This window comes from Trichoderma gamsii (assembly GCF_001481775.2).
Source record: "Trichoderma gamsii strain T6085 chromosome Unknown Scaffold_26.2, whole genome shotgun sequence".
Classification (NCBI taxonomy): Eukaryota; Fungi; Ascomycota; class Sordariomycetes; order Hypocreales; family Hypocreaceae; genus Trichoderma; species Trichoderma gamsii.
In genome coordinates this window covers 440,311-457,444 of record NW_020171363.1, presented here as the reverse complement: position 1 = coordinate 457,444, position 17,134 = coordinate 440,311, and the positions used below count along the sequence as shown (strand labels likewise).

General features: G+C 52.3%; 2 protein-coding genes across 2 annotated transcripts; one reads left to right on the top strand and one right to left on the bottom strand.

The window, feature by feature from the left end:
* Positions 1–8,440: 8,440 nt before the first annotated feature.
* TGAM01_v207285 (hypothetical protein) lies at positions 8,441–9,519 on the bottom strand (the record flags this gene model as incomplete). Its single annotated transcript, XM_018803651.1, has 4 exons — positions 8,441–8,786; positions 8,853–8,915; positions 8,989–9,418; positions 9,489–9,519. The coding sequence occupies 4 exons, from the start codon at positions 9,517–9,519 to the stop codon at positions 8,441–8,443; spliced, it is 870 nt and encodes a 289-aa protein (XP_018663024.1).
* A 1,821-nt stretch (positions 9,520–11,340) lies between these two features.
* On the top strand, positions 11,341–11,613 carry TGAM01_v207284 (hypothetical protein; the record flags this gene model as incomplete). The annotated part of the gene is made up of 1 exon (XM_024550053.1): positions 11,341–11,613. A coding segment is annotated over one exon (273 nt), but the record flags the coding sequence as incomplete, so codon positions are not given.
* Between the last annotated feature and the right edge of the window lie 5,521 nt (positions 11,614–17,134).

Genomic DNA, 17,134 nt, shown 5'->3' with positions numbered 1-17,134 from the left:
TCGTCCTTCAAGTTCCGCCGAAGGACTGTATCCACGCGCTTGGAATCCACAATGTCACGTATCATCACATCGCAGTTCTGCAGAGCTGCCTCTCCAAACCGCTTCTTCAGCAAGCCGAGGACCTTGGTCTCTTGTTGAAAGCCGGTCTGTTTGGAGAGCAGCCGCTCCGCAACAATGGCCTGGAACTCTTTGATGAAGACATCCTGCAAGCCGAGAGCGCTTATCAAGGTGCCTATTATGTCCTCGTTCTTGGGGCGTTTGTAGTTGACGCCGGCATCCACGGGGTCAGGGACCCAGGTCATGTCATTCCAGTCAAGATCTTCGTCGTCAGCGCGGCCTTGGTGCTGTTGCGACGTTTCATTGAGAATGGTGGCAAGCTCCACCAACTTCCCCTTGTTCTCATCAGTATTTGTGCCATTTGGATTAGCCAGCAACCCGGTGACGACAATGCGAATGGCATCGTCTCTATTCCACAAGCATAGTTTCAGCGCGGGCACAACCCTGTCAAGCAGAACTTTGGAGTGATCGAGGGCATGGAATGTCCGGATCATGGAGATGTAGGTTTGCAAAATATCGAGTGTTGAGCGGCCAGGGTGTAACAGTCTTGCCTGGAGAGAGGCCGAAAAGGCATCCGTAAGATGAAGTCGCCGCTGGGGCGTTGTCACGGAGGCTGCCAAGTCATCGAGACCACCTTTACTATCCGGCCAGCGTAGGACAATGTCAAAGAGCTCATGCATCCGCAGCGTGGCAAGCCGTCCAATGGCTACGTCTCTCCACCGCTCTACATCGTTCCAGGCCACTTGGCCACCAAGGCGGCCGAGGACTTCCACTGCCAGCCGACTATAGTGATTCTCAACCCAGTCGCGCAAATGATTTAGGCAAAGGGGTCCAGTTATGGCCCGGGTATTACGTCGCCCGTCAGACACCTTCCAAACCTTGCTATAGGAATCCCTGATGAAGTCTTGCATGCAGGCATCCATTATTTCAGCAAAGAGAACTTGGAACTTGTCACCGCCCAGCCCAACGTTTTGCAAGGATTCAAGGAGGGTGAAAAGTTCACCACGTGCCTTGGAAACATTGGCTCCACGGCTCCATCCCGGGCCAAGGCCACTGCCGCGATTTCCAGAGCCTAGTATTATGCGCAAATTATGATGCAGAACACTACGGAGGACAGTTATTAGCTCAGGAGTCCACGAGTTGCCAACAATCGCGTGCATGTCTCTTCTGAACTTGGCCATGGCCGCCTCTGAAGCAGACGTGTCATTGCGGAAACCCCTGATGATGAGCGTCAGGCCGTATAGATACTGCCTATGCGCGGCCTCCAGGGTCCCTATGATGCTGCGGAGAACCTGAGAGTGACTCCCCTGATGGCTCGAGGTACATGCAGCGAGCAAAGGGAGCACATGGTGGAGGAAGTGCTGACGGGCTTGTCGAGAATGCCATGACAAGATGTCTTCGACGTGAGTAGCTTGTGGCAGCGTAGCAGTAGGATCCAAGACGAGGGCCAGGCAATCGTAGAAAGTGACATCGAGATCCTGCGATTCAGGGGCAGGGGCGCCGAAGGAATCCTCGACGGCCACAGAGGTAGGCAGTTGAATACGTGAGGTGACTACATGCCAGGCATGGTCCCACCGTAACTGGTCGCTCACGCCAGGAGCATCAGTCGCAACAGAGGTAGCGGAAGACTGCTGCGTGGAATGGTTGCCGCGTGTCCGTCGAGGAGTGACGGCAGCAGAGCCGTGAGCACTGCCAGAGTTGCTGTGGCTGGCGGCGTGCCTTTTTGGACGCGACGATGATGATGCTGATGACGACGTTGGTGCTGCCGCCGGTCCATACGAGCTCGGGATTGGCTCACCGGCTACACCGACGGCTGAAGCTAGAGAAGCCGGCTGCGAGGAATCAGGTGGGAAGACGGAACGAAAGATGTTCTGTTTGCGGGTGCGGATTCTAGCGGCGGTGGTGGTGGCCATGATTGATCGACACCATGAAAACCCCCAGGCTCAAGAACAGGCCACAGTCTGCAGGCACAGGCGCAGACAGGCACACGAGTTGCCGGATCTCTTGTCAACCAATGCGGTGCGTTGCTTCGCGGCCTGGAACTTGCGGGCGGAGTCAGCAGACAAGGCTCAGATGTGCCGCCAAAACCGTGCCAGCCATCACTCAGGAGACTTCCTGCGCAGCAGACCGAACGAGAGAAGAAGAAGAAACACGCAGGCTGCGAAATTGACCGTCTTTGCCCGAGGGCGAGGCTGCTGCTCGGGGTTGTCTTGACCGTCGTAAATAGGCGAGTGGGGTGGAAGAGGCAGAAAAATATCACAATAAACAAAGACCAGCCGTGGTGATGCTGCGGGGGGTGGATGCGCGGCCTGTGGTTGGCTGATCGGCGCAGGGCCCTGTCCGTCCCTGGTGTACCTGTGTCCATCTCAAGGTACGGGCCACGGAGTCCGGTTGACGGAGGTACTTACGGAGCAAAGAGCCCCAGATACGAGCACCAGAAGCTTGTGTCTTGGCTTGCCCGAAAGACGACAAGAGACAGCGAAGCCTCGGCTAAAATCAGGCCATATTTGTTTAAGCTATGGGGCTCCTCCAGGCCCGGACAGCGGCTCAGTCCCGCTGCAGTAAGCGACATGCAGCGCTTAAATGCGCTAAGCGACATATCCTTACGGAGGAGAGTAGACGCAGCACGCAGATTAGCGGTGCGTCTTGTCTGCCACCCCCCAACTGCCAACCGGGAACTTAGGTCAGCCACCACGAGTTAAGTAAGCTGTGGATGCGCACTTTATTACCCAAGTAGGCAGACGCACACTTGTGCTTGTCGGCCTACTTTTTGTACGAGTTTAACTGTTTCTCTTTATCATATGGCGATGGTATACGAGCACAATGCTGAGACATGGATGAGAGTGAACAGACAGTTACGCATGAAAGGGGGCTGACAACTGGATGGAGATGTGCAAAGGGGAATGTACAGGTTAAGGAAAAGACATCTCCGCGATGGGCGTATAGCTCAACAGTTAGGCGAATCATTGAAGACTCTGGCAACTTGATATGGTACGTTCACTTGTGTTTTGCCAAGGGCCCTTGTCTTGCTCCCTCAACAATTTACCATTTAACCATCCGCTCAGCCTCTGGTTGTGAATGATGCTTGTCTGTACCCATGGAGGCGTACGCTTGTAGCTCGCCTGCTAGTGCGCACTATCCATCCAGGAGATCAGATGAGATGCGCAATGACACATCAGACACGGCATTCGCAACCATGATGCTTGCAAGCTGATTAATGTGTTGAAATGGCAAGAGAAAGCGATAGCGATAGCGAAACCCGGCATTCCACAGCCGGCGGACAAGACTTGAACCATGGCTGACTGAATGCCAAGACTATAACTGTCCAGCCTATTGCATAGTAGCTAGCCATTGTCCAGAAAGGGTATTAAATCATAAGAAAGCAAGAAAAATAAACAAATGAAAGTAAGAAGCGCATTGCTTACCCCGGCACTGCGGGAAAAAGTAAAGGGACAAAACAAGAGGTGCCAGTAAGCTTCCTTACTGCGATCGCTGCTCTACTTACAGCGCCTCCAAGTTGTGACAGCACGTAGGTACAGTATTGTCAATGCGAGAAATGCGCGAGGTAAGCTTGCTGCTTCTCCTCACGCTAGTAATGTAAGAAACACGAGCTATTCGTAATACAGATTCGCTCTCGTTCGGAGCACCGGACCTAGCTACGCCTACTCATCCGCTTTTCGGGGCAAGTCTCGGGCCACTTTCGGCCGGAGATGTCAGCGTTCTCGGGCCCGGGAGTGGCACGTCGTAAGCTTTCTAGCTGCTGGTGGGTACCGCCGTACCAAGCCTCAGTGGCTAGCTGTGCATACTTGTACGAGCATAGGCTAGAAGAATGTAATAGCAGTAGGCAGCTATCGTTGACAGGCAGAAAGGAGGGACGGTACCGTGCTTTCACCCAGAAGTGGGCCCCCCGATGCCCTTGATGTCTGTTGTAGCAGTAACTGCAGGGATGAGACGGGGTGTGCTGTTCCGTGCAAGAGGTCGCGCAAATGCGTATTGGTAGCATCTATACTTGTAGGACACGCCAGATAGTGCTTTGTATACCTACTAGCCGTGTTGCTAATACCAGGTGGTCGTAGCACACTCACGGTTCGAGGCTCGTGGCTCGTGGTTCGCGCTCCAGTTTGAAGCCACCGACGAGTGAGTGTGCCCCCAGTCGCGCGACAGGCCAGCGACAGCCGTAGTGCCTGATTGTGCATCCCTGACCTGGTTGTGCTGTCGGGGGTCTGGCCCCCCATCAAACAGAGTGACCCAAAGGTCAAGTATCCCAGGACAGAGCTCGAGCCCCCCCAGACGCAAAGTAAAATTTAATGTTGCGTTCAGATGCTTGCTATCGGCCTTGATTGCGGGACCCCCAAGTGGCGCTTCCGTAAGCACTCTCATCTGGTGTTCGCTGCTCGCGACTTTTTGTCTCCGAATGGCATGGTGTGCTATACGCTTCCAAATCGTAGGTCCTAGGTACTTTACTTATATAAGGTAGCTGCGGTACGTCGGTGTTGCGCCCATAGTACATGCATGTTGCTCTCATATTTCCAAAACTTGTATATATGCCGCTTGTTTCCTTTGCCCCTTGTCGAGCTCACCCTTGTAAGGTCAATCAAATGCTTTCTCGGAAAGGGCACTTCGGTTGCCTCCCAAGCTTGCTTCTGACTTCTTGTTTAGCGTGAAGCCACACGTTCTGCTCACGACGTCTCACCCCACTGAGAAGGTCGTGCCCCACCCGCGAGGACACGGCCCCCAATATGCTTGGAAAAGACTCATCTAGCCCTACCTTCTGCAAGAGCAGTGAGAGGGGCGAGTAATCGCTGTGTGGAATGGCTATTGCTGAGCGGTTAGAGCGCAATTCGTACACTAGACCCAGGTAATATGTGGTTAGCTTGGCAAAGATGCCTGTTGATGGTTTTTTTCTTGGTTGAAGAGGAAAAAGGAGGGGGAGGGGGGTTTCAGGGGTTGTGGAAGAACAAGAATGACAGACGGAGGGTTTGAAAGCAAGAAGAAAGGAAACAAGCAGGTTGAAACTATATTCAACTAGCCATGGGTGTGGCAAGGACTAATGAGCAGGACGCTACTCAAGTTGCGATCTTTGGTTCCATTCGGCACCATTTCTCGCGACCTCTCGCTCTCTTCGTTCTATTTGTCTCGGCATATCTGGTGCAGGGGCTAGTTAAGGTAAGCAACCAAGCCGCGCACTTGAGTTGCGATTCCGTACGGAGAAGAAACCAGCGATTTGGAATGCTGGGCATAAGTCCGTCAACTGGCCCACTTTCCGGACCGCTCGCTGGGTCTGGTATGAGCTATCGTGAAGAAACAATCATGGTCCCCCAGCACCCAGTAGTGCGGCTCGTAATGCTCGGAGCATCATCTCGAATGCCGTATAAGTACAAGCATGGTATGCCGGCGGAATTGGCAATTCGTAGGTGATCTGCCCTGGCCACTGCTGCTCTCGTGGCAATTCCCCCTTGTCGCAGTGCCATGGAGGAGAAAAAGCACCAAGAAGGGGTGTCGAATGGAGCCCTACAGGGCTGGCGGGTGCGGAGTAGCTACTTTGTACCTCCACTTATGCAATCCTCTAACGGCTATAGCGATATCAAGAGTGCCTCTAACCAAGCCAGAGGTATGCAGCTGCAGGGGCGTGGCTCTTCATTAAGAGCACATGCTCTGCGCCCCACTTCTAGCAATGTTCGCTAGTCGTTCTTCCGGCCTTCTCGGGCACCTGCCGTTGACACGCCCCCCTTACTGTCTCTCATTTTCCCTTGTGCTTTTCTCTCTTTTTTACGTTCTTACGATGTACAATTTCCACTGCCACACCCCTCTACCAGCTCATCGCTGTTGGTGGGCCGAATTCACGGTATCATCTATACTTTTCGTCCCAAGGCCTGGTCCCTATGCTTCTTTTATTTCCTTCTGAAGGAAATCATCGGCTTGGACATGGTCATGGGCCCCTGTTCAAAAAGCAAATCACAGAACGCACAGACATTCTCCGTACTAGACAGATAGTACGAGGAGGAGTATTACAAATGTCCTCTTTGATGCCCTGTATCAAGTGCATGGTACGCACCGAAACTACCTTGATTGCTTGAGCTGCCTTGTTCAACTGCTAGGACGTTTCATGTCCCGCCGTCGCATGCAATGCACTATCAATCTTGACCGTCTTGTGATGTGGGTTGAGGACGTCCTTCCCTTTGCCAGGTTGTGTCTTGTCTATTTTACCAAGTTAGGGAAGCAGACTATTGCTAAAAGACAACCACGACAACTAGGTACTGCTCCCTGCTAACTCGGAACCTATCATCTCGAAATAGCGTTCAAGTGCCTGAGCGCTCGAGCAAGTGCCGTGCGCCACCACTATACATCGTAGGAATCTTGGGTTGAGCCAAGTCGGCAGTCTTGAAAGCCTTGTCCGCGAATCATTAGCACTTGGTCAACCATGTCTTACAAATTTAGATGCTAGTGATCTCTCTGACATCTCTCCTGACTGTGCATCTTCGCGATGGATGAGCTCTGTATTCTTTATTTAGTACGAGCAAAGGCGGCAGGGTCGCAATTTCACTCACTTACAAGACCCAAGACCGCCTATTCACAACGAGGCTATGTCGCGTCTCCAGAGGTAAACCCGAGAGTCTGCCCTGTGGGCGCCCTAGCCTGTCGGATGGCTGTCGATCACTGGCCCTATCGTATAACTGTGCCACTCGACGACACCCGATCATTCTTGTCCCAGCCAAGAGGTACCCACACCCTCCAGGACCCTCGCTCCCGTCCGTCCCCATCCCCCATGCCCGTGGTAGGCGGGTACGTGCTTTTAAGCTGCGCGCCGGCGCCAGCCACAGGTATAATGGCATCATCGGGGTACCACTGAGGCGCCTCTAGCCTGGACTAACGTCTTTTAAGGTACCTTGAGCATGGGTCCCGTACCGCCCTTTTCTAAGCAGCCTACTGTAACTAAACGACGCATCCATGCGGGCCAGCATAAAGTTCGCTGTAGCAAATAATAAGAATATCAAATTACACCACGTGGCTATCTCTTTTCCCTCTTAGCCGCATCTCTCTCCTTTTCCTCTTTGTTATGTTTCGGAACGTAGTATTCCTTCTATCCCAATACCCGCCATCCCATCCACATGAACTCCCCTGGCAATTCACGACCTCACCTAGGCATAGTACCCAGTTGGAGCACTGGCTTGGTAGCGATTTTCGCCTCCGAATGGGTTCCCAATTTAAGCCAAGACATTCTCGAACCTGTTTCACGCGTTAGTTCTACTTGTTACTAGTAGTAGTTGGGTGTAAGAGCGGCATGCGCTTACCGTACCCGAGAAAGCCCTACGAATGTTAGGACTACCGGTACAAGGTACAAAAGGCTCTGTCCTAGACCCTAGCGCAAACATACTAGTGGCGCGAGAGCGAGCTTCGGACTTAATAATAGTGAGAAAATCGCGACTACAAGCGCATGGGTTATGCGGCATATGGGGTTCCAGATTGCATTGGAGATAAGGGATAATGTCCGGTGTTTTTTTTTTCTTCATTTTTTTTTTTCTTTTTTTTTTTCCAAGTTTCTGACATGAACAGGAAACTAGAGTCTATTAGGTAGGTACCTTGTCTTGCGTATTATAGGCTGTGTATTTCATGCAAACTGTTGTTTCCAAACCAAATTGTAACGTTGTTCTGGAGTGCAAGTTCCTTATACTAGTAGTACTATTGGCATCAAAGTACTGAGTACGACTACTAAGTGCCTAGATCAACGAGCAAACACAACCACACATTACACACAAAAACAGGGGAAAGGTACTCATAGCTCAGCAATAGCACATATCATCATATTCGCCGTCCCATAAGGGTCGTGATTCAGCAGTGATTGAATAGAAATAGATATCAAATACAATAAGAAATAAACAAAACGAAAATAGCATCCACTTAAAAAGTCAGATTCCTTCGCAACGGTGTGGACAGATTCTTCCCGTCTATATCCCTCTAGTTTGCGTGCTCTAAAACATGGTTTCCGTTTCTTAGACACCCTGGGTATCATTTTCCCAAGGTCTCTCGCCGTTTGCCCGACACTTTGACCCGTAATTCATAATCCATCCATGTAAACACCTTAAGATATACCCGACAATTGATTGGGGGGAATAAATAATATTATACAAAGCCGCAATCCGAAAGTTGAAAGAAGAATTAAAAAATAAAAAGCATAAATTGGGAGAGTCGCAGTCGAGAGGCCCCATCACCAACGATATGTCCGCGAAATCATCGCTGTGACACCAGAAACGTCCACTCGTTCTAGGATGAAATGGCAGCTTCTCAATACGGGAAGCGACTTGGCGTCGCTTCCCTCCTCGTAGGTTTTAGTGAATGAGATCCCGGATTCGATGCGAAGCTTTATTGCAAAAAAAAAAAATCTTCAAGTGTTTCGTCGCTGCTTGCACTTATCGTGTAGAAGATGGCCGTTTCGCGCCGTGGTCCTTGTGAATTCAGCGCCGCAGTTGGGGCAAGTAGCCTTGGCTGCTTGGCCAGACTTTTCTCGCTGGTGTCGGAGGAGGTTGCTAAAGGTCGAAAATTGCCTGCCGTTGCAGCCATGCTCCCAGCAACGGGGCTTTGGGCGGTTTTGCACCACGCGGACGTGGCCGGAGCTGTCTTGGCTGGTAGAGCTGCCGTTGCTGCCAGCGCTGCCACCTCCTTGTAAGGCGGGCATACGGTACATCATACCGCTATCGTGACCCGCAGGTTGAATGGATGAGTGGGATAGGCTATCACGCCCATGTTAGAAGCCTAACTTAGACACAAGGTGAATTGCTATCAGTGCTGGGACATACCTGTAAGGGCTTGATGAAGGGTAGTTGGCTGGGTAATCCATTGACATGGGGTAGTTTGATTGCCTGTTTAGCGTCAAACGTCAGCAACCATAATGAGAGAGAACTAGTGCGTTTTTCTGTGAAAAATATTACTTACAGTGGCTGTTGGTATGAAGGAGCGTATGCCGGCTCTTGCAGATGCGGGCTGAAAGGAGGGAGATACGATGGCTCGTGAATTGAGGGAGCAGACTCGCTCAGCAGGGAGATGGGCTGGGGAGCCGTTGTGTAGACGGGAAGAGACATGGGACTGGTAGCATCCGACATTGTCATTGGTGGTGAGCCCATGTATGAGCTGCTGCTGCTGCTGCCGGCTCTAATTCGCGTGGTAATTCTCTCACCCCTCCGAGCTCTGTCTCGCTGCTTTTTGAGTTCTCTTTGCTCAGGGGTGAGGATGCTCCTGGATGGGCTAGGGGGCAGCATCTTTGGTAGACTCTGAGGAGAGACGCTGGATTCAGATACAGGAGGGAGAATCGGCGAGTATTCTTGTGTCATCATAGCGGGTACAGAGTTGCTAGAATCAAACATTCCTACAAGAGAGAGAGGAAGTTAGTGAGCGTGTCCTCGACGTGTATTTCCCAACAATTGTAGCTATCTCACCTTGCCAAGAAAATGAGGACCTAGATCCCATGCTGAAGCTCGGGTCAAACTGAATGGCAACGGCACTGAGAAACTCGATCAGTTTCAGTCCCAATAAAGAAGAGATATAATGAGTATTCTACCTCATGCTTGCAGATAAGATGACAATAGTCCAAGTCTGAGGCTAAGAGAGCTATGGAGGACTCTTCTTGCTCAAATAAACAAGAAGAAGGTTGGAAAGTAGGTAGGAGAGAAAAAGGAGGACGAGCTGAGAATTGGCCCAGTTTTATAAAGCCAGGACTCAAGTGAGACAGAGTAAGGCTGAAGACGCTTTGGGTGTGTTCACATAAGCAGCAGGCTGCGGTGGCGTAGGCTGTGAGTGACACGCGGAATGAGGGTGGGAAGCACGAGAGAATATGATGACTCCCACTCAGAATTGGAGAAGGCTCCGAAGGCAGACGTTTTACTCGGTTGCTGACCTTGCCGATTGTGAGTAGACCGGCCAAGTGGGAGAGAAGAGGAGAGGGGGAAGCGTCTTATAAGCGATAGAGGTTTGTTTTGGAGGGGGCTTTTCATACAGTAATAAAAGAGGTGGCATTAGACAGCAAGTGATGAGAAGCGAATAGCCGAAGCAGAAGACGGTCTTGAAAGTTGCAATGCTCGAGAACAAGACGAAAAATAGGGAGCAGATGCCTTCCTTATAGCTCTGCGTCTCTGATTTTTAAGGATGGCTCGAATAAGAAGTCTATCTTTGGAAGAAACGATCTGAGGCTCGGGCAGTGGTTTTCTTAGCAAGGTCCCGAGGACGGCTTATATGAACGAAGCGCCATAGCGGCAGCACAGCACGAGAGGGTGGAGATATGGCCGGTCCCCAGTTGGCCCTTTGCATGACGAAGGGGGTCCTGCCACCCATCCAGACGGAGAAGATTCAAGGTACGTCTTCATGGCTGAGCGAACTAGTCCAAGGCGTGCTGGTGCCGGGATGTCAACAGAACGCAAGGTACGACTTTGCGTGTAGGGACGATGGGGGAGGGAGTGCGGAAGGGAGGAGTGAGGCCAGAAAGAATGGCATGGGTGGGATGGGACATGGGACATGGGACATGGGACATGGGATGGGATGGGCTTGGGCGTGCAGTTCCTCGCCTGAGGCCGTATGTATGCAAAGTAACGGGGCAGCACTTGATGGCCTGTATGCAACAAGCGCGGCGGGCCAGGGCGATATGCAGCTATGCAGCTATGTAGCTATGCGGATATCTCATTGCCTGGCCTGGCCAGATGGCAGATGAGAGATGAGAGGAACCAGCTCAAGCGTCAGTCTCTGGGGGGAGTCTGGGGGGAGTCTGCGTGGGCAGGGAGTGGCTGTAGGCGCCGAGCCTTGGCCTTGGCCCCTCTGTAGACGGCTAGGCGGCGTGGGGTCCAGCTCATCTGCATTGTGGGTGTTGGTTTTGGTGAAGAAAATGGGTGGTGGGCGCTGACGGCTTGGCTTGGCGGCGCCGTTGTGGCATCTTTAGTGCTAGGCTTTCAAGGCCTGCCCTACCAGATGCCTGCGCGGTGCCTGATTGGAACGGCTTCGTGGTGCCTGTGCGAAGCCTGGGATAGGCGCGTCGCACAGCGCTACATAGACTTTGCTTTCGGACTTGGGCGCTGTGAGAATTGGGACCGGATCGAGTCTGGCGACAGGGCCAGCACCTTGGCAAGTACAAGAGCCTCTAGCTCGAGACGTCGGCATCTGGCCTGTCCGCTGTTCCGACATCCCAGCAGCGTATTGCTCGCATCGACCGGGGGACACAAGCAGTCAAGTCGGCGGGCTGTGACTCAAAGGCGCGGAGTTTGAGCTGGAGTCGCAGTTGGAGCTGCAAGTTGGGGAGGCTGGAGTTGGGGGAGCACATGGGCCAAGCCCTACCGGTGCTTGTTCAGAGGGCCTGCAGCCTGTCTGCCACTCATTCACGGGGTTGCAAGTCCGCTCTGCGCAATCCGAATGTACACCTCACGCAAACCCTGGTCGCCGCCTGTTTGCTGCATGAGCGATAGGCCAGGCGGACCCGAATGCACGCATGGAGCCCGAGCAAGCAGCAGCGCATCGACTCTGGCACAACCGCGACGCCGTCCATACGGTGTTGCTCGCCGATGGGGGCCATGGCAATAGCCGCTGCGCTACTTTGTACACTACAGGTAGGTGCCTGTTGGCATGTGCGCTCAATGTTATTTCATCGAATGCAGATGTAGGTAGGCACTATTTTTTTACGCAGTGCTTCTACTAATGTCTTCATGCAGCGCTTCGTACATGCAAGCGGTTCGCGCAAGGCTGTATGGAGGCACAGCACGCGAGGGGAAGTGCACTGCATACAGAGATGAGTCAGCTGCAGCTCAGACGCAGTCCTTGGCACACGTACAAGTATACAGCAGGTTATTCACGCGGCAATTCTCGCTACGAAGAAAACAAGATGCCGGAGATATTATCCAGCAGGGGCGCAGAATGCAGGTTCTAGGTAATAGACCTGGCACCCACGCCTCTGGTTGACTTGCGGATCTGTCCTGTTAATCGCGGCCATGTATGATGCGCCACTTCTAGCATAACAACCTGACTGTGCACAGTCACTGGCGAACCCATGGATACCAAGGCTCAGGGATATGGAGCACATACGGAGTATATCTCACACTGAGTCAGGATCGGCAGATCACTTGGATCAATTGGGGGGTGTTGCAAGTGGAATTGGGCCATATCTTTGCTCCGTTTTTCGTACTGTAAGCCGGATGAGAATTGCATACCTACAGTCCCGCCTTTCGGCACCGCATTGGCAACTTTTGAGCTGTTGTTGGTGAGTCTGTCTATTCATGCTGTGTATCGGGTCGGCGATAGTCGTTGAAAAGAGCGATCCGAGTTGTTGGCACACTGCAGACTCAGCCGCGCTCACGGGGAGTTTGGGGAATTTGAGGGACCCCAAAGTCTGGAATCCGGTGATGCAACTCTCTGTTGGTTCATCTATATACTTGACGATAGGTGAGAGTGGGCTTCCAGCGCTACTCGCCGCGGGAGGTGCCCGGCAGGTCTATACAGATACCAAGGGTCAGACGAGACGCAGGGGCAGGGATTCACCACTCACAGAACAGCGTTGGTTGAATACCGATGGAGAGGAGAGTACATGTGCTCATGGCCAGTTGGCTGCTCGTACTTCGTATATACCCATCCGACTGCGAGGCTAAGGGGGTGGGGAAACGAGAGCTAGGGCGCTAGCCGAGCTCGCGATAGTCTTGATCAGAGCATGCGGTTGACTCAACTAACTGCGTCAAGGCATAGCAGGTTCCTGAGGTAGCTCGACAACCCGCTGATGCGGCGTAGTTGAGGTGGGCACTAGGACCTGTGCCATCCGCGCTTTTGCATGTACATGTAATGCGTGAGGATCGCAAGGCATGTCTCACTTGTCGCTGCGCCCACTTCCACGCTGTGGTGTTACGGAAGCGATGCTTCGGGACGCACCGCTTCTAGAAACCGCCACTATCCATAGGCCTATGTAATCCTGCCGAAATCGAAGAGACAAAAAATAGGCAAGACACCAGGGCACTTTTGACGGCCCGAGCGTCAAGAGAGACACGACGCGGAAAAGAGAAGAGACAGGCTACTCTATGGCGCTGCATACTGCTCCATGGAGCCCTTGGCTGCGCAACAGAGTGATACAAGTACAAGCGTGGCGTTGTCAGAGTGCCTGCGCAAGTCGTTTCGCGCCGTGGGAATACAACCCTGCATTGGCTTGACGAATTGCCTTTTTGATCTCGCCAAGTACCTATTCTTCAAGTAGTATAGCAAATGCAAAAGCGCCCTATAGCGGTAATACCTACGCGCTCCGTAATGCCTATACCTTCGGATGCTTTGATAGCAATTACTGCCTATCAAGGACAATTGCACCTCGTATACCGGCCAATGAAATGGCTTAGTCAACAAGCGCTTCAGCTCCAGCAGACGGTACCTAGCAATTCGCCCTTTAGAATTTTGTCGTACCCAAGCCAATAGCACGTCCCGGCTCGCAAGCGCACAACCCGCCAACAGACGCGATGCAGCCGGGTCGACCACCCCTTGGTATCGGACACTTATCTTGATGAGCCAAAGAAACGGGACGACTCCCGGAACATGTGGGCTCGGAGCATGCCCAAAGAGGTCGCCAGCTTTAAGGGCCCGAGATACGTATTCCTTCCGCTTTTGGCAGTCTGGAGCGCTGTGCCAGTTACATCAGTACTTGCCGTAATGGTTGATCCGTCCTTGCCTGCATCTTGGCCAGGCGAGATGCAATGTCACCATCGCTGTCACCCAAAAAAAAAAAAAAAAAAAACACCACAGGCCAATCTCCCGCTTGTTTTATTTTTATTTTACTTTTTTCGCTGCCCTTTTTATCTGATTGCCCCCCCCCCCATGACGATGCTCGCTACTCGCCTTTCGCTCACAGCGGCCGCTGCCATTGGTCCATTTTACGATCCATCTACTCGAAACGGACCAGCGCCACCTTGCCGGGACCCCTCCCTCCTCTGCGAACTCTGCCCTTCTAAAAATTCCCCATCTCGTGCTATGCTAACCCCATCTGCAGGCCCGTCGGCGAACGCAGCCGCCGATTCGAGGCACAAGGCCACTTCAAGTGTGTTCAGCTCTGGCTGCGGGTGCAGGTCCAGTGCCAATCACACGCCGCGATCGAGAAGGATTTCTGGCAGTCGCACCACACTGCCACGGCCACCGTCAGCCCTGCGTCGGGGCAAGCCTAGAGTCGGCGTCTATTCAACCCAATCGAGGCGATACGCAGCTCGCCAACGTGCTCCCCGCCCTAGATTGGATCCGAGCAGACAAAAGATCGTTGGCCGGCGCCAGAGCCATAGCCCTCTGATCAACGGTTCCAAGCGGATGACTGGCTTTTGCGCGTGGCCCCCAATCGGAAGATGACATCGTCACATCGGATGGCCCCCTTTTTCCACTATCCACAGACAGTTTGTCCCCCTTCTGGCTCTCATGGGAGCCGGAGCTGGGGACTTCAGCACCAGTCCCGTTTCTTCTCGCCGCCCCTCCTTAGTGGTTGATGCTTGTCGCATGCTAGCATCTGCTATACTGCTAGTGGTACTGCAACTACTGTTACTTGTGATATTATCAACCCATCCCGGCTGTCCTGGGGCTTTCATCTCGCGTGCCCATATGTCTGTCTTGAGCAGTTCACGTTCCAGAGCCAGACCAGGTGCCGGCGCTAAATGACGACAAGAGTAAGCAAGATCGAGATGGATTCGTCAGTTTCAAAAGGCCACCGCTTGACGGTTAAAGAGCTTGGTCCATTCACAGGGCTTAGTCCAAGGTATGCATTAGAGCCAAATGTGATGTGCATCGGCACAAGAAAAACGCCTTGTGAAGAACAGCTTGTTTAGCGCGGAAGACAGCACGTCGTCATACCAATACGCATGCTCGACGCCGTGCACCCAGGGCGTTGTACAGATAATCTTCTGGTTCAGCTAACGCACCCTGACGAAACTCGATGTGGCAAAGAAACCACCGTGGTCTATTCTTTTACATGACGCAGCGTCATATCCAGGCTTGGCGGAACCCTTTCTGCCATGACTGTTGAAACTTCTAGGCCAACATCAAATACTACCTACTGCATCGACTTAACGCGAAGCGGTCGGACTGCTCCTCTTGCCGGCATCAAGCCCTCAATGCAGTTGTCACATTTGCTGTTGGGCGATGTATTGGTTTCATCCTGGCTCATGACAGAGTCAATATGGGCTCCGAAGATCACCTCGCAGGGCGATAATATTTGCTTTGCTGGCCCGTGGTTGCGCTCATCCTAGCTCATGACAGCGTCAACTCTGACTTTGAATATTACTTACAGGGTGAAGGATTCATGCATCTTACGAGCACTCTTGTCGAAACCACAAAGACTCTCAAAAACCAACAACAACAGAGCCAATCAACAGCTTCCAATGCCCACTCTTTGCCAGCACAGCCAAGCTCATTATAGTTGACTGGGGCTTTCCTCCTTGCTTTCCACACTTGAGACAATTTAACAAACGCAGAATGCTTTTGGCTGCGCTTGAGGGGCTTGCAACTTAGATCCACAAGCATAAACAACAGCCCATTATACCAGGCTCAGCCTCCATAACTCATCGCGGAGAGGTCCGGCTGGCGTCACTTGGCTCCTGTCTAGTACGATTCCGGACTCTTGTGTCGCTGCTAGCAGGCCCGCTTTGCTACGGGGTATGCTCTTGGTGGCACTCCGTAGATACGCTGTACATGGCTCTGTTGACCCAAGGCGCTGATCCAGCGTCGAACCATGCACATATTTTGGGGTTACATTCGTCTCGAACATCTCTTTCTTTACTTCTTCCCTGTCATCTCGGCTTCCACTTGGCCTCTGCGCGACGGCTTATCCCATGCACGCCCGAAGGGGAATCACTGGCACTGTGTTTCATTCTGACAAGTATGGTGTGGGGTTCATCGAAAACCACGTTTTTCGGTCCCGAGAGTTAGGTTATACATGCCCGTTGCTCTCCGATACGGTTACAGTTATGAAGACTCAAAGCCGGAGCTTTTTATTTTTCATTTTTCTGAAACAGGTTTCCTTATAAGCATGAGGCTTTCATCTATTCATAGCAACAACTGCTGCATGATGAGAATCATTGAATTTCATCCTGTCAATAGGGGTGAAAGGGACACAATTCACATGCTAGCTGCAGATTTAGCGTTGACACGCAGTAGGTTAGACGCTCTTGCGACATTTTCCTCGGCCAATGACCGCAGCATCAGAGCTAGATCCAAAGCCCAAAAAACCCCCAGTTTGACAGGTTACCATATGCGCTGAGACGACCAACAGCCCGTTACAGCAGAAATGCTTTTGACGACAGATCCACAGCTAATTTGACCCGCAGAGAAACGTACATGTCTATTAGGTCAGGCGGTACTTCTCCCACTTTACCTGTAAGGGTTACTCGTGTGTGAGGAGCTGGGCCAAGGGGGACATGCGAAATCCACCTTGAGATGGGGCAGCCCCAGCGTGGTTATCAACTCTGATCGACGACTAGGGGGACCCTGGTTCGGGCAAATGTCTCAGCACACGCCCTGTCTCCTCTGTGCAAGTACTGTACGCACAAGTAGTGGTACAGTATATGCATGTTTGCTTGTAGCACTACCACTCCCTCACCCTCGTTTACAATTTTTGAGAAACGTGCCACATGCAACATCATCTCGTGGACTCGCCATACCCTGGCCCGGGTTCCATCCTTGTCATGGAGGGAGGAAAGACAAGCCGGCTGTCGCTTGCCACAGCATGACTGCTTTCTGCAGGTCGACGAAAAGGGTACATCTTTGATACCGATTAAGTTAGCACTTTGAAAGAAGACAAGACTGTGGCAAGGCAAAGCAAGGTAAGGGTTGACAAGAACGCTCCTGGTTGTTGGCGGGTTTACGGAATTCGTCGTAACTCTGACCATACAGGCGTCATCATTATGTCTCGCTTCATTTTATTCGGCCCATGGACTAGCGAGTGACGAGTGACGAGACACGACAGGAAGTATAGAGAAGAGAAACGATTGGTAATACTAGCAGGGTATTAGTGCACACTCGCAAGGCACGCCTACTTGTACCATGCTCCAGGTAGAGCATCTCGACGGCGAATACCAGCATATGCAATTCTCCGCTCAAAGTG